Here is a 21007-nt window from a genome sequence, read left to right as displayed (position 1 = left end):
CTCCTCTTTTTACTGGCAGAAATATTCACAGTGAATCGCATTAAGGAACTGATTTGGTTTTAAAGTAACCTTTGCGGGGGGATAGAGAGGTAATTTTAACCTAGATGAGTTTACAAGACTGTACAAGCACTTGTGCCAACCCAAGGAAGAGGTGGGAGAAAATGGAGACTGTGTCTTTTGGCAGCAGTACTAACTCATGCGGGTTTAAATTGCTCCTGAAACTATTACCTGAGATTCTTTTATTCCTAAGTAAAGCTTTCCTTAGAGCCTAAACAGAAGTATTTGGTTGTGTAGTCTTTCACTGTTAGCAAAATATACGACATCTAATTTATAATCGTATTGTTTGTACTGCTACAGTCACTGTATTACTATATTTCTTCCAGTAAGTTAATAATTTCTATTATATATAATGTGGATATTCTAGTGTAAGGCGGGAAAGGAAGAAATCAGAGCTCTGTGTAATGGCATTAAGCTTTTAGACGTATAGACAGCTTAAACGGACTCACAGCTGCTTAACATATGCCCTCTGCCTGAACTCGTTTTATCATTTGGTATCTGAATTCTCTCAACATATAAAAAGTTGATGTGATTGATAGTTGGTTATACCATATTTGTCAGGGTGAACTGAATCATTACGTGTATAGATTCAAGAATATAGAAAAATAAAGCTGAAAGAACAACAAGAAAAAAGCTGACATTTTTTCCATTCATTAAGCTTACTTAAAGCAACTCTTTTTGTTTGCTGGAGTTAGTGGTTGCTGGTTTTTCTAAGCAGCAATTGCTGAGTGATTTAGAGTACGTCTCTGCTCTTTTGTTTGGATTTCATTTGCGAAACCATTTAGAGTTATAAAACTGTCAACTTAAGAACATTCTATATATTTTGCCAGTGAGGGCCTCATGTATGCAGAGTTTATATTTTTCGCTCTATTTTGTGTGCCGTTTGAATTCTCCAGTATATATCACCATTCTTCTTTGGGCTGGTCATTAGAGTAAGTCCCATGGCCTTCTTTAGAGCAGCAGGAATCTTCACAGTAATTATGAAATTGCATCTCAGATTAGTCATTAGATAAACGAATGTATAAGATCTGCCAACCACAACATCTCGCCCTTGGCCAAGGCTAGCCTAGCAGTGTAGGAGTAGAAGGCTCTGCTGATGCATAAAAACATATGAAAATTAGAAGGCCTGACTGCAACTAGGGTTGTATCGTACATCTAAGCTTTAGAAAGCATAGACCAGAACTGTTAGTTATGTTGATTACCATAGTTAAAACACAGTATGGTACCTTTCTGAACTCTCGCATTCCCTAAGATCACTACCAGCTGAGAGCTGAACGTTACGCAAACTGTATTACCTACTACTTGGAGTTTTGCTTGCTATGTTTCACTCCTGCAGAATTCCCCTGGCAGCTAAGCTCAGCTTTACACTGGGTGGAAGTTGTAGGGCCCAGGTCTATCGTCATTCTGCACGAGGGTCGCCTCTCGTGGCCTTCCTGCTGGGTCTGCGTGCAGAAAACTCTGCAGTATTGTCCAGGTGGTTTCGCGTATTTGTTTCAGATTTTCTAGTCCTGCTGTTCATAAGGTATGGCGGATTTAAGATATCAAGTTCTTAATCAAATTATGTAAATGTTGATGTGACAAATCTAGAACGAGAGAGGAGCCGTATCACCTTTGGGGACAGAATAGCATCGTAGCTAATTCTTTAAGGTTCTTTGATTTTTTTATTTATTTTTTTTAAATTTTTTAAATTTTTTTAAATCTCTGAGCAGCGTTTCCACCTTGTTGAAGAACTCTCTCTGTCATGTTGCCAAGCACGACGGCGCTTTAGGCTTTGTTGCCGTATTTCCTGAGCCGAGGGCTCCCTGCGAGGGACAGGGAGCGCAGAAGCCCCTGGGTGGGATGCAGGAGGCGATGGCTGGCAGCTCTGTTTGCCACGTTGGGCCATGCTAATTGCAGCTACGTCGGGCAGACACATAAACGTGCAAAAGAGCTGACATGCAAAAATGTCTACAAAACAAAATAGTTTGGGAATGTTTATCCAGTTGGAGGCTCTAGGAGCTGCAATGCTTTTTGATTTTATGTATGTAAAAATGAATACATACTGCATGAAAGGAGAAAATGTTGTTCTGTGATATATTGTTGTGCTGAACATGTGCCTGAAAGCTAGAAATTTTTAAGCTGAGAAGTTCCACAATTGGTTTAAATTTATGTTACTTTGGACAAGTTGCAAAGTTTGGCTTAAAACTGCCACCATGAAGCATACTTCCTGCCATGAAAGTTGTCAAGAGTGTTTGAAGAATCAGATTATTATCTTTCATTTCCAGTTGTATCCCAAGTCTAATCATAGCAAGATCTGGGTGTAGAAGTAAAAAAAAAAAAAAAAAAAACTGCTGTAAACATTTTCAAAGCCAGGAAAAGTATGAATCATGCTCCTGCTTATAACTTGAAAGTTGGAATTAATCATGAATTACCTCTTATTGTTACTGGATGCCTGGTTGGTCATGTACAGTGGGAGATAAGTCAGTGCTTCAAAACTGCTTTAGAATTTTTTGAGTCAATTAATAGAAGTTTTTAAGGGTCAATGACAGATTTTATGAAAGCATTAAATAAATGAAGAGTTCATTCAGAGAATCTGGAAGAATCCTGTGCAGGAACTACAGTGTTTTGTCTTTGCTATCTTGAAAGAAAAATAGGTGCTGATTTTCCTGGCTTCTCTAACTTTTCCAGTGTTCCCTATTCTCCTTGACTTCACATTTCAGTAACTATGCTGCCTGCATCACTGGGAGGAGGTTGTCTCTCCATTTCTACCTTATGACATTCCAGTATGATTTTAGCTCCCAGTATTCCAAGGGAAAGTACTCATTTCTAAACAAAGTTTAAAAAAAGAAAAGGAAAAAATGAGAAAATTTCTTTGCCAAACTTGTGTGTTTTGTGTTTTTTTTTTCTTTTGGAGATTGCAATTTTATGTAAAGTGGTTTAGGAGACATCTTGACTTTAAATTTAATCTTCAACAGAGAAGTGTGACATCTGCTTTCTCATTTCACATTCATAATACCGGAACATCTCATGTTAAGGTAGAATCTTCATTTTAATTTTGGTTTTACTTTGATTTTTCTGTTTCAAAGTAAGTTGTATTGTTGGCAAGTAAAAAAAAATATAAAGCTTTTCTGTTGCCATTCAAAAAAGAATTCTGATGTCTTGGCTTTTTTCCAGACCAGTTAAAAGTATTTAAAAATTTCCTGAAGATCAGAATCTCCCTTGAGATGGACCTTCCATTTGCTATTAATCTCTCTCTTCCTTTGGTCTCTTTTCCTTCTGCCAAGCATAAACTCCTTCACTTTGAAAGCTTTGCAATCTGTTCCCACCCTAACCATTATCCTGGATGTGCTATGGAAATCTTGACTCTTCTTTCACTAACAATTCAAACATTTACCTTTGGCGGTCTGCATTTTCTAATGAGCATCTCCAGTGCTTTTTGCTGGGCTGCCCTGTGTGCAATGAAGAAGTTGCTTGTTGTTCCTACTTTAAAACTTTCCTTTCTTTTGATCCCTGCAAAATGACACGATAACAGAACAGGTATGTGATAAACTTAATCCTCCTGTTAGTCTGTTGGTCCGTTCTTTTTTGTATTTTACATGTTATTCCATCTGTAATTATCCATTCTATTTTATACTTAACTTTAAAATCATGTGGCCAACTGCCATTTTCTGTTGTGTTTATACTTGGTTTGTCAAAGATGTAAAATGTAACTTCTGCATGTAAACTTGACTTTGAAACTAACACGAGTTGTAAATTCAATCCATGTAAATTATACTATGTATTTTATAGATATGTGTAAGCTACTTATTATTGAAATGTAGATTAATACAATTTTATTTTAGGATAACTTGCTATGTTCCTTAATTCCAAAATAAGCAAACACCACCAACACCGTCTTTTGTGCTGCTTTTACAATGATATCCTTCAGTGTGGTCTGTTGAAATACAAACAGGTTTTATGGAGTATTTTTACTAAACAGTCGACAGGTTTTAATTTAGGGTCTTAAATCATAATTGTTTTTCAATTTTCTGCTCTGCCTCACAAAAGCATAATGAGGGCACACCTGATGCTATAAAAACCAGATGTCATTTCAGTATTCCAGGGCTGTGTGATAAATCTGGAGAGCTTAAGAGTTAGTATCATAGATGTATAGTTATCAGGGACCTCACAAGAACAGAAAGCATGTAAAGCGTTGCTAAATAAATAGGATTTGGGGAATGGATTGTACTTTAATTTCAGCGACTTTCAAAATGATGAAAATATGGATGACATTTTCTTAAGGCGCTTTCAGGAGACCATTTCAAACTGACAAACAATATATTCAAATTCTTTCTTCCTACCAGTCATGTTTAATGAGACAGTACTACTTGCACTTGATCATTGTGATCGGAAGAACAGCAAGCAGACCTGAAGGAAAGCTAGATTGTGTAATTTGTGCCAACTCTTAGAAACTTTATTCCTTTACCTTCCTCCTTGAGATAAAACTCCTTAGGATAAGATGTTCAGTGGGAACTGAACTGTACATGACATACAAGTGGAGCTTTATAGTTTCTTGAAACAGGTTCAGATTCTGCATACAGGTGTTCAAAGGTCTATTCATGGAAATTACATATATTTACAAGAATAATCATTTCACAGAAATTAACTGTCACAGTCTAAGTCACCCATCTCTGGTTATCACTGGGCATAAAGTCAAATGCAAAAATCTGTAATGTCCATCATATTCATTCCTTATTTTGTGTTAAGATGTCTCTCTTTTCATAACCAAACTTAGGGTCCAGTTCTCTGTCTCCCAAACCATTTATCCTATTGTAAGGCAAATCAAGTGGCAAACCATGAGTTGAGGTTGTTGATACCCTTATGCTCATTTGTCATGGTATGAACGTGCAGGACAGTTGAGGTCCTGCCTGTGTTCTGGGTGTTGCTGTGGTTGCCTATTTTAGGATCGCTGAATCATGAACACATTCTGCTAAAGAAATTAATCCTGCCCACTCCCTTTTATTGAGTGTCTCCTTTTGGGTCTTGTTCATCACAAATTGAAAATTCCATGTTCCTGCATACATGTGTGTGTGCAGTTGAGTGTATATAAATGTATGTATGAAATACATTCTGGAATATTTAGCTAGTTTTTTTAAAAGATCTTAGTATAGCAAACTACAAGTGATGCTAGTTTTATTTAATAATAAATTAATGAATAGAAGTTTTGTTGAGGTCTCGGAGAATACAGAGGGTTTGAAAGTAGAGTGTATATACACCAGGACATTAATTCCCTCTAGATATACATCCTGTTGAACTCTGGAGCTAATGACAACTTCTTGGTAAAGAGGTCTGAAGTTTTTCTACAGGTTTTGATGGCTTTTTTGTTTTTAACAAAAAATGTCTTCCTAAGTCAAACATAAGGATTCCTGTTTGAATTGTAAGGAAAGCCACCTTTCCTAGGGATTGATAACCATTTATTTTTTTCATTTAATAATTAGTCTTCTGCTTCTCTAGTCTTTCCCATAGATGGGGAAAAATGTACCTTCTCCAACTGTATGCTTAATTGTGTTCCATTTTTGAGTCAGAATGGGTATGTTGCAGAGAAACTGTCAATTTCAGCAAACTAAATATATGCAGCTGAATGAATCCAGTACTGTGAACATGAACCACTGGTGTAAATAAGAAAGGAGATACCTTGGAAGCTTTAGAGTATTCAAGAAGTGTCAGATCACGTTCATTGGAAAGGGATGGCAACGCTTTTTCCACCAGTGCAGACACAAGTATTGTGTTTCACCCAAGATGGGCTATCCAGGTGTTCAGCAGACCCTGATGTTTGCACTTCTATTGTTGAATTTCAGCATTTTTTGAATAGCCATTCCACTTGTTTTGTAGAATCCCAGATCTTTCCTTTCATAAAGATTTAGATGGGCGAGATTAAAACAAATGTTTGTCCTTCCACCTTTAGAATCATTTCATCTACTTTGCTAACTGTTACAAAACCTTATATACCGTTTTCAAAAAGCTCTTTTACCAACGTATATTGCTGGAAGGACAATTGGCATGAACTATTAGGAACTCTTGACTATGGTGAAGATGTGATGTGTTGTTAAGGATGAAGTACTCCTGATGATATGGGACTCTCAAGACTAGTGGAAATGTAAGAAATAGGTTCCCATTAGTTCTGTTTTGTTGTATCCAACTCAGCAAAGCAACATGGGATTCTTCCAGATCTCCATACTCTAAAGGAAGAGGCTGAAGGACTGGGTCACTGTTCAGGGCGTCTGCTTTAATAACATCGGTGTAACTGAAAATCTCTGACAAGTCTTGCCTTGTGGTGTGACTGCTAGAATATCTGTATTTGGTCAAAACTTCTGAATGAGAAAATATTTTTTTTTCGATGTTGTGTGTTTGAAAAGAACACGTTCCATTAACAGTAAATACTGTGGAAACTCATACTGCTTAGCTTCTGAAAAATGCATTACTATGAACTAAAATACCCTGCGCTCTGCTTTAAAGATAATATTTATATTTTCTGCTGAGGGAGTAATGGGGAGGAGTATCATTTGAGCTTGAGAACATTGGTACAAATGATATGCATTGTCTAAGTCCCACCTAAGCTTTCCTTGTTTGAAATTTTAAGTAAAGGCTTCAGTGAGTTCCTCTGCATAAGGTTAAATTTAGCTTCAAGAGCAGTGCAAAACAGACTTGTTGATTGGTGTGGGAGTGATTGCTGTGATTCCTGAACTATGAAGGTGCTGTCATTTCTCCAAAGGATCTCTGCAGGGGGAGGCAAAACATGGAACAGATTTTGAAAAGGTGAATCGTGGGTCTGTGGATATGCCCAAAAACTCATATCGGGCCATATTCGATTATGAATCACGCCTTTGCTTTTTTATTGTAAATTATTGTTCTTTAATTACATCTTCAGCTATAATTTTGCAACTGTTTTGTGTGAAGAGTTCAAAACTGGACTGATAAAATCAGCGTAAAAACTTACTATTTAAATATTGCCTTAGCTATTTTCATAGCTTGATCAGAACAGTTCATGCTTTAAAAATGCTTAAACTTCCGTGCAAAAATAACAGTCCCTTACTTTTGCCATGGAGGTGTTCTCCAGGGCACTCTTCAAGTGTGTGGGTCATTTCCATTTCCACGTGATGCGAAAATAGTAAAATCACCCTTAAAAGGCTGCATTTTCCAAAGAAAGAGCAAAATTGCACCTGCAGAAATACATATGCACTTGCTGTACTAAATTCTTGCGTTTTCTCTGCCGGTACTGAAATGGAGGAGATGGTGGGAAGTCTCTTCTCTCTACCATCGGAGTCATCCAGACTACGTACCCTACAGGTTTTGGGATAACGAGGTGCCGAAACATTGAGTGGAAGTGGAGGCATCCAGTCCCTCTCCAGCCTTCCCTGGCAGTGAGTGTGTGTGTCGCTGTCAACATCTAACGATGACCAGCATGGGGGAGCAAGCATGGTTGCTCTTGCTCCACAGGCACCTATTTATTATCCATTCCACTGAATTCCTGCCACTGCTGGAAAAAGGATGTAGCTATCATCGTTTTTGCTTGCCTTGCAAAAGGCAGGCTTTGATTTCACCTTTTGTGTCTCACTGAAGTCTAGATAAATCATCTGAAGTTGGCCAAAAAACTTGAGAAGAATGTTGTGATCTACAGCTGCGATCTGTGTCTCTCCCATTTTTATAGGAGTGTCTGTATAAAAACTGCATGCATTAGGGTAATGGCAGAATATACACGTGCTGGGTAAACCTATGTTGGTCATTCCTAAACAACGTGCCAGAAATCCCCCTTGGCTCTATTAACAAGTAATTGCAAAGTTCTTTTCGACAAAACAATCGGGCGAGCCTCTGTGCATGCAAGTTGCTGTAATTTGTAGTACAGATCAGCGCACGGAACTCTGCAAGTATGTACTGTATGTGGCTGCTATGGTGATTAAAATATATAAATAAAATAGATAAATATGGACCATATTAGAAATTCATTACTGGCACTCTCTCCGATCACAGTCGGCTCCAGCGTGCGGTGTCCGCCGTGTTCCCCTACTCCGAGCGGGTCCTCCTGGACCAGGAGCGTGAGCTCCTGGAGGGGCTGCACTCACGCAACGGCCCCGTCCTACCTTGTCAACTGGCAAATTCAACGCAAAAATGGTAAACAAAGGGCCTTTGTGCTTGTTTTACAGTTCAGTGAGGATTAGCGGCCCGACGCGATTTTCCGACGGGACGGGCTTAGTGTTAACGTGCGTGAGGTTAATGAGGAAGGACGTGGGGCAATCTGCAGAGGCTGAAGCAGAAAGGTCTCGCCCTGATTTCGGACGCGGTACAGGGAATTGTTAAAAGCGGGTTCTGCTTACCTGGGTCGGCGCGTCGGTCACGTGTTGCCTAACGTTTTGGCTGCTTTAGGATGTGGATCGTGCCAATTTCAGGCATTTGCTTGCAGTCCTTCCCGCGGTTCCAGAGGTCCCCTCCGCCGTGGTGGGCATCCTAGCCTGTACGTGGGCTCTGGCTGAATCAGATTCCTGCTTTTTCTTTCCCCTCTCACCTTTTAGCGTTCTCTGACTGTAAAATCCATCCCTTTCCTGAAACGCAGAACGATGCACTTGTCCGATGAAGTTTTTCCAGGCAGGATTCAGATTCCAAACAAGCCTTTCATTTCCTTCGCGCCGGGGGCGGGGGGGAGCGGAGCGGGGAGGCGAAGGAAAGCGCTCGCTTCCTTTAAATCCCCACCAGCGTCTTCCCAGCGCTGGAAGCGAAGTAGCTTGTCATGGTGATCTTCAGAGTTTAACTTTAGGGGGGGAGGGAGAAAGTGGAAAGCAAACTGAATGCTGTAGCGGAGATTTCTCTCTTCCCCCACTGGGCCCCTTGCCGACTGTTTTTATTGATTTCAATCACTGGAGGCTAGCTGGTTCTCAGAAGAAACACTGTGTAATGTGTTCTTTCCTGGCTTTCATTAAAGAAACTCAATGCAGTGCGGTCACGCTGCCGAGCTCGCCTGGCAACCTGCCTACACCCTGTGGTACCTCTTTCATTGGAGGAGATCGAGCTCGTGGTTTGGGGTTGCTTTATTTTATTTATTTATTTTCTTTTTAATCCTCCAGCAAGGATTTCAGAGCAGCCTATGCTCTGCTTCGACCTCCTCTTGCAGCCTAAAGCCTTTTTAAGCTTTGGAAGAGATTGTCAGCACCCCTAAAGGGGACGACTTTGGTGGCGATGAAAATGCCGAGCGCTGCGACTGTCTCGTGCTCCTTCTATTAAAATTCCTCTGTGCGTTTCTGGGGAGGGGTTAAAAGGGCTGTGTGTAAGCCACAGGGATGTGGATACAAATTATTTCCGAGGGGTTTCCTTTTTTTTTTTAATTCCATCTTCTGCTGATTGGTTAACATGGTTTAATTAAGGGTAAGAGAGTAAGCAAAATCCTTCGACAAATATGTGAAAATTCCTGGCAGTGCTGTAGTTGCAAATGAAGCAAAACTGCATTCTCCAAGCCTGCAGTCGCGGTGTTGTCTTAAATATTTCTGTTGTACTCAGGACTGTGATACTGGTGAATAAAAACGAGAAATAAAATACGGTACTAATTTATGCCTTAGAACTTAATCTGCTAAAGTATGTATTTTACAGGAGCAAACAATCTATAAAGTGGAATTCAATGAGCTAGGTTCTGTAAATCGTATTGTTCCGTGTGCCTATAAATGCTTTCATTTAATTTGGTAAATTGTTCAATTTCTTCTTATTCAGCAGTTCTTAATGATAACACTTTATGTGCTCTTCAGAATTGGCTGTAAATCTATGAAATATGTAAAGATCACATAGTTGCAAATTAAGCCCAGTTTCAAGCTAATAAAGGTGCATCTATTCTAAATTACAGCTGCAAATTTAGGGTGCTACCTGATCTCTTGTGCTTATGAGATATTATAGCTGTGTACACAAGGCTGCTTTTTTTTTTTAAAAAAAACATTTACACAAGCACTAGGAGAATCCTTTCCTGGATCAGAAAGATAAAAAGCTTGTTCTTTTTTAAATCTGGCTTCTTGCAGAACTTGTCTGAGGCTTTTCTGCCTGGGTTGCGTCTACAGAAACCTTTCCAAATCAACTTGTTGTAAGTTACTCCCAGTGTTTTTGTTGTGAGGAATTGAGATTCTAAAACCACCTAGCTTTTATGAAAAATTTTAATTTTTTCTTTGAGCAATGTATAATTTAAAAAAAAATCCTCCTCTGTGAGTGCTACAGACATGATGTAAGGAGGTATACTTCTACAAATGTTACTTTTCATTCAAAATTTGCTTTCTTCATGGTAATGAAATTTCATATGCCCTCTCTGGTCATACTACTACTTTTCATAAGGTGCTAAATGATAGAAAATAGTTATTTAAATTCAATATGGCCATGAACTATTTTATGCAAATTCTATAGCTGTAGTTGTAGCACAGTTCTTTGGCAAGCCTCCAATAATAAATCATTTGTCAATCTTTCTTTTATGAACCTTGCATCTAAGGATTTGCCAGCCTTTCTTCTTTATAGGTTTTGAACTGTGTTTATAGATTCCGCTTTTTGTTTTTGAGCTGGCAGATGGCCAGTTATTTATCTGGGTTCGTATGTATTGTGTAAGACAGAAACAGAACGTTTTGCATGCTGATATCGTGCACGGGGCATTTTTGGGGCAAAAGGCTACTTGTAAGCAGAATCCATTATGTGACGAGTTGGTAGCTCCTCGTCAGCCCTTGGTCAGTGAACAAAGCACCTTTTGACATTTCTCTATGTTAAAAGTTATGAAATAACATGAGCTTAATGAACAAACAAGGCGATACAATGCTCCTACTATGAAATAAGCCGTATGATCCATTTCCCCATCTTTCTTTTTGGAGTTCAAAAATTTGATGCCCTTTTTATACATTTGTCGCTGTTAGTTGAGTTACAATTTATTCCTCCGGATTTCTGATGTTGCTTGCTTTGCTCTTGTACAGACTTGTGTTGCTGTGCTGGTAGAAAAGGACAAAAGCCTACTGGCTTTTGGGGGAGCTGGATTCACTGGTACTAAGAAATAGTAAATTTGGTGGTGTGGCTGATCAAGGTGTGGCTGCTTCAAGAAATCCTGTCTTGGGTACATCTTTCTGCCAGTTTCTCTTGCAGTTATAGTTACTTTTTTACTGTTCTGAATTGCTTAGCAGGACTGCTTTACACTATTAAATGCTGTACTTCTGTTTGAGATGGCTCCCCTTTTATGATGGGTAAGCTCATTTCTAAAGATCACTTACAAAATGTTACAATTTGTGCAGTATTTCCAGATTACAAATAATAGTGGAAAACTTTAACTGGTATCTAAAACTGCCACAGCTGAAGCCTCGGGATATTTTGAGTCAGATGTCTTAGACTATTTACAGTATATTACTATGTTTACGTCCAATTCAGAAATTTAGAGCCTGGCATTGGTGAAAGGCACTGTATGGGCAGTCACAGCGCTTCGCACGCAGATGGACATGGTGTGGTGTGAACTTTGGGAATTTGCTGGAAGATGTCTGAGCTCACATCTCCATACCCTTGCAAAGATGACATGGGTTTTTATGAGCAGAAGTGTTAAAGACTTGGGGTTCTGTCTTTTACTCCAAATGTGGCATCCAGTGGCAATACGCCTTTTAGCACCTTTTGAGGCCTTCTGGAGAGTTTCCAAATAGAAGACTCCCACCTCCTTAATCACGAGAAAACACTGGCTCTCCTCTGAATGTCATTCATTCAAGTGTACTGACCTAGCCTGACCTTGTTTAGATTGAGATCTAATGAGCCCACAATCCAAGGTGGTGTGGCAGCTCTCAGCAGGCTTTGCAAATAAGCAAGTGTTGTGTTTTTCTGTATGCATGTGGTTTAAATTTATCACATCAATAAACAAGTGTCTCACATGCTCAAATAGGGACTTTACAATGTTGTAGTTAAGACTAAATTGTAGCACTACAAATTGTGATGTCACTTTATAAATATAGAAGGAGACAACGTGGAATATTTATGACCTCAAAACAATGAAGTCCTGTTGGTTGGGGTTTTTTTTAATTTAAATAATGACATAATACTAAAACTCTTAATCCAAATGGCTCACAAACTCTGGACACATCTTTCAGGAACACAGTCACACTAATGGTTCAGGGAAGGAGAAATTAAAAAATAAGGCTGTTGATTTAAAGAAAGGAGAGATGCATCAGTAAAGTATCATAACAAAGGTCATCCGAGTTAAAATAAATACAGCTAGGCTTTAAATTCCAGTGGAAGGTTTGGTTTTGTTTTCTTTCGAGTCCCAGGTTTTGGGGAAGGTTGGGTTTGGTTGTGTTGGGGTTTTTTACATTGCGATAAAATTACCCTCAGCTTCAGTGGCGAATATACCACCAAGTGTAGGTATTTTATGAAGCACATAAAACTTGAGGCTTTCAAATTAAAGCCCAGTCAAGGACAGATGGTGGTGCGTACTACTAGATTAATCAAGTTGACGTGGATGGATAGAAGTAGAGTTCCAACTAGAAGAGTTGTTTGAGCTGTGAGGTTGCGATCTCTTTCGCAGTATGTGTGCTGGGAGTCCCAAACAGAAGCCTGATGAATCCGATTTTCCTTGAATGATGCTGTGGACTAGCAGAAGGTACCTCCAGCTGTAAATCCTGACTTTTTCACGCCCGGGACAGCCCCAGCCCTGCAGGGAGAACAAAGTCCTCGTTTCAGACAGCCGACGGCGCATCAACTGCGATGCTGGAAACAAACGTTGTTAGGGCTCGGTATTTACGTTGGGACCTACAGGGAGGGAGCAACTTGTTTTGTTTTTAATGGAGCAGCCGGGGAGGGGGATAAAAAGCTTTTTATAATGCGAGGAATGTGGGGGTGGAGGGAAAGTACAGAGATACGCGTTTACTGTAAGTATGAAGAAGCAGAGGCCTCTTTATCAGACCGGCTCTAATGATGTGCTACAGTCACTTTATTTGAAAGCTTCATGGCTCACAGAAAAGTAAACAAATTCATTACATTATTTTTAAAGGAAGATTAACTGTAGTGTGTCGTCTGTTGGACAGCTGCTGTAGTAATCTTTTACAAACACTTTATAAATGACCACCCTCAGTGTTTTCCTGGGCTTTGTGTGGCTGGATTGTTATTTTAGTAAGTACCAGGGTGGCTTTTCAAATGAAAACGTTGTTTCCTGTGTAACAATTACGTACCTACCTTCACCCTAAATATTATTATATTCTCAGCATGTGTTATAAAACGTCTTCTATACAAATGCAACATATGTTGCTTTTTTGCATGTGTTTGCACATGAATGCTGGCTTTTCCACAGAAGTAGCTAAAAAATATTTTAAACAAAAAAGGCAAATCCTCTTTACTGTCCCACTCCCATTTATTCTAATTTCTGCTTTCTTGCCCTTTTTTGGTCTTTGAAAACAGCAAGTTGAAAAGATGAGTCAGAGTAAACTTAGATGATACATGAATTGACACTGAACAAATGTTTAGTCCTCAGCAGGTATCTTTGGCAAATAAGATTGTGCTCAGGTATTGTCTTCTTGAACCATCCTTTGCTCGAATGTCAGCAAGAATAATGTTATTTAGCACCATGTCTGGATTTTCATTTGAAAGCACTTCACTAACACAAATTAATGTAACACTAAGGATTTGTGAGTTTATAAAGCGGTTTTAACCACTCTTTCCATAAAGCAGTTGATCTTGTGCATTCAGGTTTCGGTTATGGGTTCCTTGGACAGGTCAGGAGGGAGCAGAGAGAGGAGGAACGGCGTTTCTTCTGCACTCAGTTTGGCCTCCGTGAGTTTCCGATGCTCTAGCAGAGGACCTGACCTGGCAAGTACGATGCTATATAGTAAAGCTGCTGGACCTGAACCAAGTCCGCTCTGTGAACGTAATTCTCGTTCCTGGGAATGTTGGTGGCGGTTAGGCTCCTTTATCTTCCCCAGCCTTGGGATGTGAGATGCTCATACAGCTGCCATAGGCATGGGTGGCCTCTCCGGACTGCCTTGTCTCTGTATACTCTACCTTCGTCAGCTTATAGTTGAAGTGTCCGAGGGCATGCAGATTTGGCAGAAACATCAGAAAGCGTACTTCATTTATTTTCAGCAGAAGAATTATGGATTTAAATAACTCGACAAATGCATGCAACCTCCCGTTTTTCTGTCCTTGTCATACAGAAGTCTGCTTCAAAGTCCACCTGGGCCACCTTAACACCCGTGCCATTTCCACTGCTGTCGGTGGGTGGGTTTTCCCTACCCAGAGACCCCATCTTCTTATAAATATAGCCTGGCCTTGCAGGAGTCTGTTCCTTGCTCAGGTTGTCTTAACAAATTCGGTACAACTGTGGCTGAGGAAGTGGATTAATTAATGGAGTCAGTCACAAATCATTACTGCTTGGGCAGCATCTCTATCACATTTCACTTTACTGCAAACACTATTTCCACAGCATTGTCCACAGCCCCATCTCTTCTCATTAAATGTCATGAGGAGGATGTTTAAACCGTCTTGACTGAAGGTGCTAAATAGGGTTAGTTAAAAAAATGGGAGCCTGACGACCTATTCCAGTCTGAGCCCGTAATTCAGAAGTGTGTCAATGTTTGCAATTTTGACTTGGCTCCAAATGATAGTAGGGAAGTAGTACAGCACAGCAAACAGGAGCTAAAACCCCCGAGCTCATCACAAGAGCTAATACGTCTAGTATTTTTGCTACTGGATTTCTGTTCTTGGAAGAGAAGGTGATACTTAAATGGTCCTTGTGCATACCTTTAGCCTGCATTTTATCTCAGTGCCTGACCCATGGAGGTGGCTGAGAAGCAGCAGTTCCTTAAACCACGATGAAGGTATCTAAGTTTTATTTGGGACTGTGTGAGATCTGTAACTATCATATAAGCTAAGAATTAGCACCACCCCTTCAATCTTGGACTTGGAAATATCTAAAAGCAAGACCAATACAGAGTTTTGTTTGCAGAATTTCATACTTTTTTCATTGCTCAGTTGTTACTGGGAGGTTGTACAGAAGAGGTGGCTTCATAGTGTCCAAATCCCTTCTGCTTCCCAAGGTACATAGGGGTTTGGGTACCCAGAAACTACTTCATCTACAGTTTCGTGAAGGTCTATGTATGATGATCATCAGAGTAGTTAGGGTTCTGTAAAGAGTAAATCTCTCTCTCTCGGGGAAATCTTGGGGAGGGCATTGAATAAACAGCCATCTAGTATTAGACCAGCTGCAGTTTTTATGCTTCTAATTGATACGTAGTAATTCGGTGAGACTATTGCCTGGAAAGTTATGAATGAACCTCTCTCAGATGTCTAGGAGTCCCTGGAGTCAATCTCATCTTGCTATGGAACAACATTTTATTTCTACACTGTGTGATCTCACACTGGATTTTCCCTGATAACCTCAGTGTATCTATTTAATGCTCTTCATCTGTGTGTGAAATACTTTCATTTGGGGTGTGCTTATGCATATATTTATCGTAATATGGGTTTAGACGTGAATAGTTAACTGTTCTGTCTGCAGACCTAAAGCAACTTTAACTTTTGTGGGATATATGTGTATATGTTTATTGAAGATCGTGCATATATTTACCCAAGATTGCTAAAGGATCTCCAAGAGGTCTTGGATGAAAATGGTAGTTGTCACATCTCCTTTGGCATAATGGAGGTGAAGCCCCTGTGTGGCAGACAGAGGTTTTCTCTGTCCGGGGAGGTGTGAGTTTACACAACAAACAGCCCCAGAAGCTAAGAATCTTAAGGAAACCCTACTTCTACTTAAATGTGTGTATGCTAAAAACAATCCATACCCTCCCTACACTATGAAACAGCCTCTGCTGTTCACATTCCCCCCTCAGGTTTGAGTATGGGAGAATAAACAGCACAACAAATTTGAGATATGATGTTTAATACATAGCTCGAAGGTGCTCACATTACTGTACTGCTGAGAGCAGTATAATCATCTACAGAGGGCAGTTCTACAGATTTCTGCAAGTGCAGTATTTACAGTTCTGTGAATTGAGCAGAGTAGAGAGGTGATGGAAGTATAGTGAACAGTAAAATTATGAAGCTTGAAGCTTCTGGTTTTAAATATTACCTGTACCCTTCAATTGCATTTATGCATATTTTGTTCACTTTCCTATAGAAATATAAACACTTTATTTAAATGTTGATTATTTCAGGTGACAAAAGAAGAGGAAGAACTTACCGCAGAGGAAAGGAGGAAACTGGAAAGAAAATTAAAAAAAGAGCGCAAGAAGAAGGAAAAACAGCTGATGAGGGAAGCTGGAATCTCTACTAAAAAGGTGGAACCCAAAAAGCAGTCGGGATCTGAGCTGGCTCTGGCCTATTTAACCAGGTAAGAATAGTAAAACCACTGCAGGTGCTCCCTAGAAAGTAAGCTGTAAACCGTGCCAGAAATCCAGAACAAGCTGAACCAAGTAATAACACATTAAAGGAAATTGCTGCAGTTAAGTGTTAAGTTAATGTTTCATCTCAGTTGACACCCTCGGGTACGGCTGATCACCCCATTGTATTTATATCACAGGAACAAGTGAGAGATGTTAAGTATGGTGCAAACATTTTATAGAAAGACAGCTCATGTCCTGAAGATCTTATGGTTGATATATAAATACCACTGGGTTAGCTGCACTTACAAAGATGAAAGGCACATGGCAGAAAAGATTGCATTGCGGAAGTTAGTTTTGTTTCTTGAGTACGCTGTTCTAATTGAAAGAGTTCCAGTTTTTCTTTTCATATGAGCAAATTGCATGAAATGGTTAAGCATTATGGAGTCTGAACTTAACCACCTGCATAGCGTTTGGATATTTGTAACTTGAGATGGGTTTATGCCACTATATTAAAGTTAATAGTGTACAATGCCTTATTTTTGCGTACCAAAGTATATGGCAAGTATGGTGGCTGATTTCAGATCAGAAGCGATTACTTCATCTAGTTAGTGCGCTTACGTATAATACTTAAAATTCCAACATAAAGCAAAAGCTATGGTTAAACTAAAGAACTACAGGAAAGCGTTCATAGGACCCTACAGACAGTAAGAGGTCATGTATAAACAGGACGATAGTGTTTATTTTTTTTCCAAACTGAAAAATATACCCTGTCTGTAAGACCTCCAGAAGAGGCGTGTTACAAATACTGGGTTACCACGTGGAACAGTTCCAGGGTTGCATCTCTGGCCATGCTCAAAACTGAAGCATCCAGACTGTCTGAATTGTTACTTACCACTCTCAGTGGGGAGGGAGGAAATTAATTGCATTCCAGGCAGAGGGACATGTGCATTTTTGTTACATAACCCTCAGCACGCAGCGATAGCAAAATGACAATAATATTTTTGATCTGGAAAACAGCTGGAGTAGTTCACCACTGTTTTGAACTGCAAACGGATTGACAGTTAGCTTTGAACATCTGCTCAGACTATACTCTGGTGTGTGTTCTACTAAGTGGTGGATCTCTGGATAACGGTTTGGAAAGCAAAGGAACAAGCTATGGGTTTTTGCTTGATATTCCACTGTTATCTGTATGGATTTTTGCCTTCTTAGGTGAGAGAATGTGAAACTACATTTGAACTAATATTTGAACCAATTTGACTCTAGAGTTTCACTTAACCTTTACCTTGAAATAGTAAACCTGCAATGTCGTTTGGTCTCACACAGAGTCCAAGGGCTGTATATACAGCAGCAGGTTGTGAGGGTTTATTTCAGCAACAGACAATTTGAATGTTGTGGACTTAACAGGGATAGTTCTAAGATGCTGAACTGCCAAGCAAACATAACCGTAGACACCGTTCTAGCCTCAAATGTGCTGGAACCATCTTGCACCATTGTAAATTACAGAAAAACAGCTTAATCCTTTTACACCTCAGGCGTGTTTTTAACCCAGCAAGATCGGAAAAAGAAACAACTGGATTTAAAGTAATCAAAGAAATAATATATTAGCTGGGGAAAGGAAACTAAAATCCAAGCTCTGGAAGTCCACTGCAAAATCCCCAGCAACTTTAGTGGGTTAAGGATTTCAGTCTACATGTTTTTGTAGGGCTACAGGTGTGAATAATATGTGGGAGGATAAGTTAATCTTAGCGATGTGAGAGATTAATATAATTGGAAGTAAACAAAAGGGTGCTGTGGGTTTATGTTTTGACCCACCTACAATAAAAAGCTTTGCATGACATAAGGGTTGCTAAGTGAAGTGGCATCTTAATTCCCTGCTGGCATGTGAATCTCCTGTAGGACAGGTGGAACTTGAAGTACCATATGATAACTAAAACTGTCATTTTTATTTATTAAGAGACTATTCGCAGTGTGAGAGCACAACTCTGTGAGGCTTTAGCCTATGACAGGAAAATACTGGATTTATTTTAGTGAAATTTTGTTTGATAACTTTTAAAGAAAAATGTTAGAAAGCATTCAGTGAAAGATTTTTTGTTACATATCTAGACTTTTGATGTGCAAGGGAAAATTAAACTAATTTTGTAAGTCATTCCTATTTTAAGAGGTAGTAGTTGCCTCAGAGTGCAGAATCATCTTTTCTGGTATGTGGAATTCTTCACCAGGAGAATAAATTTCTGTTTCAAGCAGTAAGGTCAGGGAGAAATAACAAAATTTTACTTGGAGGAAATAAAACATAGTGAACAACAGTTACTGTTTTGTGGGGGTTCCTGTGCTTAGAAAGCCCTGCTTCTGCGATAGCCTTATATGTTCCGTTTAAAAAATAAAATGGAAGTAGCAGGCAGCCCACAGGCAGCGCTCCTCTCTTCGCTGAGGCACAAGGTGACTTTCACAAAGACATGCCTCCTTCTTTTAGTCGAGATGAGTTAGTGAAGAGAGCACGGATGAGAGGGAGTAAGGCATGCAGGGTGCGGGGGGCAGGACCAGGCTAATTGCATACTGCCCTTCCTGACGGCTTTAAGAGCGGCATCGCAGCAAGAGAGCTAGAGTCGGAGTGATGCTTCGCACGAAGAGCAACGGTGGACGGAGGCACGTGGCTGCCTTTGATAGCGCTGCCGACGCGTGGGGGTCTTTGTCAACCTCCGTGCTACAAGCTGACCAGTTCTTCCCATTTTCCAGGTTCGTTATTTGAGTCTAAAACCAAATAGCCCTTGATGCTTTGCCAGCCTCCAGAGAGGTCAAATGATCATTTTACTGGAGGACCACCCTAGCACTTGAGAGGTGCTTTTTCCCCATGGGTATGGGATGGCCATGGGCAACAGCAGCTGATGCCAACTAGCAAACTGCAGCCCCCAGCTAGACCTGAGGGTGCTGAAGGGTTTCCCCTGTGAGCTGGGTGACCTTGATAGCCCAGGCTTTTCAGCAGCTTTCTCATTTGAATGAGACCAGGACAAGTATGCACCAGGTTTTGCACTCCTGATAGAGGAGAAGCAGCCAAACGGCTCCTGGTTTTTTCCTCTCTCGCTTTCTACTGGCCTGTTGGGAAAAAGAAAGGGCGAGAAAAAAATCTCTTTGCTTCACCAATTTTTATCTCACCTTTTCCCTCGATGGGATAAGCTCAGGCCGTTTCCCAATGCAATTCTGTCTAACGCAGCAATCACAGCATGCCTGCGGAAACAGAAGAAAGTCTGCTACCATCAGATTCTCCAGCTTGCTGGGGGAGCAGAGAGGAAGATCTGAAGTTATACAGAGGATTAAAAATAGGGAGCTAAAGCGAAAAAGGAAGCAGAAAGGTTATGAAGCTGTGAGAAGGAAAAAAGAAAATGTGGAATAATGAAAAAAAAAGGAGTGGTACTGAACAGAAGAGAAAAAAACCTGTAAAATTACTGCAGAGGAATAGGGAAAAGCAGGAGTGAGGAAGTATTAGTGGTTCAATAAACTGCAAAAATCTCTTCCTTTTAATGATGACATGCCTTTTTTCTTTATGATGGTAAGTGATGATTCAGGTTTAAAGCCAAGATTACAATGTCTCATTACTGTGCTGCTTGGAAAAGATAAAATAAAAATTCATCCTTTTCTGAGCACTAAGCGCCTTCATGTGAAAAGATGTTGCAATTCATGAGAATGGTAATTAGACTTAATTATAACCTAACTGACCTTCTGTGGTGTTAAAATGTTGGCAGAACTTGTTTGTCTTGGCAAGCCACTCTCTCCTAGAAACGCTTCTGTTCTTGTGTTTGGCTTAGAAAGTTCATTGCTATATGGATCTGCACATATGGTTTTCTTCATCACCCATCAAAGGAATAGACAGAGATCTGAAAAGATGTCACTAAAAGTATGTGGAATTACAAGACTGATATCATCTGAAGTAGAAGTAATAGGTAATATCGTTATCTGGATATTGCTGTGAATTACCTAAGCCCTGCAACATTATTTATCACATGTTAAAATTTAAAAAATAAGCTGCTGGAGTACATTTGTTTTCTTTCTGTAATGATTTATGTTATAGTAGTAATATATGTCACCAGAATGTTTCCCAAGGCATTGTCTTTTCAGTTTTCTTTATAGATCTTACTGTCCTCAACCCTAATTTAAATTTAGGTGAGATTCAGAGAATGCCAGAGACTTTTTTAAAGAAAAAAAGATGCTTATAAGAATAATGCAAAGCAAGGGGACATTACAGAAATACAAAAGTGAGAGACAGTCAGAATTGCCCATCCAGTGGGGAAATAGTCTGACTCTGCAGAACGCAAGGTGGTTTTTGCTGAGCGCAGTGGCAGTACTGCTGAAAGCAGTGTACAACCCAGGGCGGTTGTTTATCTGCTGTGTTTGCAGGATGGAAACAGATCCCAGTCCTTGGTCAGACTTTACTACAAACGCTGCCAAGCATGGGAGATTTTAAAGCTGAAACATTGTTCTTCCTTTCAAAGAATACAGAAATCTGAGCTGTGTTGCTGTAAGCATTTATTTTGATACTTTGATATTTTTAAATATATGTAATATATTATATTATCTATATTATATAGATATATATATGATATAAATAAAAATAACATGTATAAAGTATATCAAGTTTTCACTCCTACCGGAGC

The 21007-nt window shown here is 39.7% G+C and overlaps 1 protein-coding gene across 1 annotated transcript in view; it reads left to right on the top strand.

Annotated features, from left to right (window-relative positions):
- LOC104833708 (chromosome unknown open reading frame, human C7orf50) overlaps window positions 1-21007 on the top strand; it is a 57112-nt gene that overhangs the window by 14689 nt on the left and 21416 nt on the right. The window contains exon 2 of the mRNA XM_010570586.1: window positions 16194-16369. Within this exon, the coding sequence (XP_010568888.1) occupies window positions 16194-16369 (176 nt within the window). The remainder of the gene's footprint in view (window positions 1-16193; window positions 16370-21007) is intronic.

Source organism: Haliaeetus leucocephalus, unplaced genomic scaffold (assembly GCF_000737465.1).
Source record: "Haliaeetus leucocephalus isolate CR32 unplaced genomic scaffold, Haliaeetus_leucocephalus-4.0 Scaffold295, whole genome shotgun sequence".
Lineage (NCBI taxonomy): Eukaryota > Metazoa > Chordata > Aves > Accipitriformes > Accipitridae > Haliaeetus > Haliaeetus leucocephalus.
This window is presented reverse-complemented; position numbering and strand designations above follow the sequence as displayed.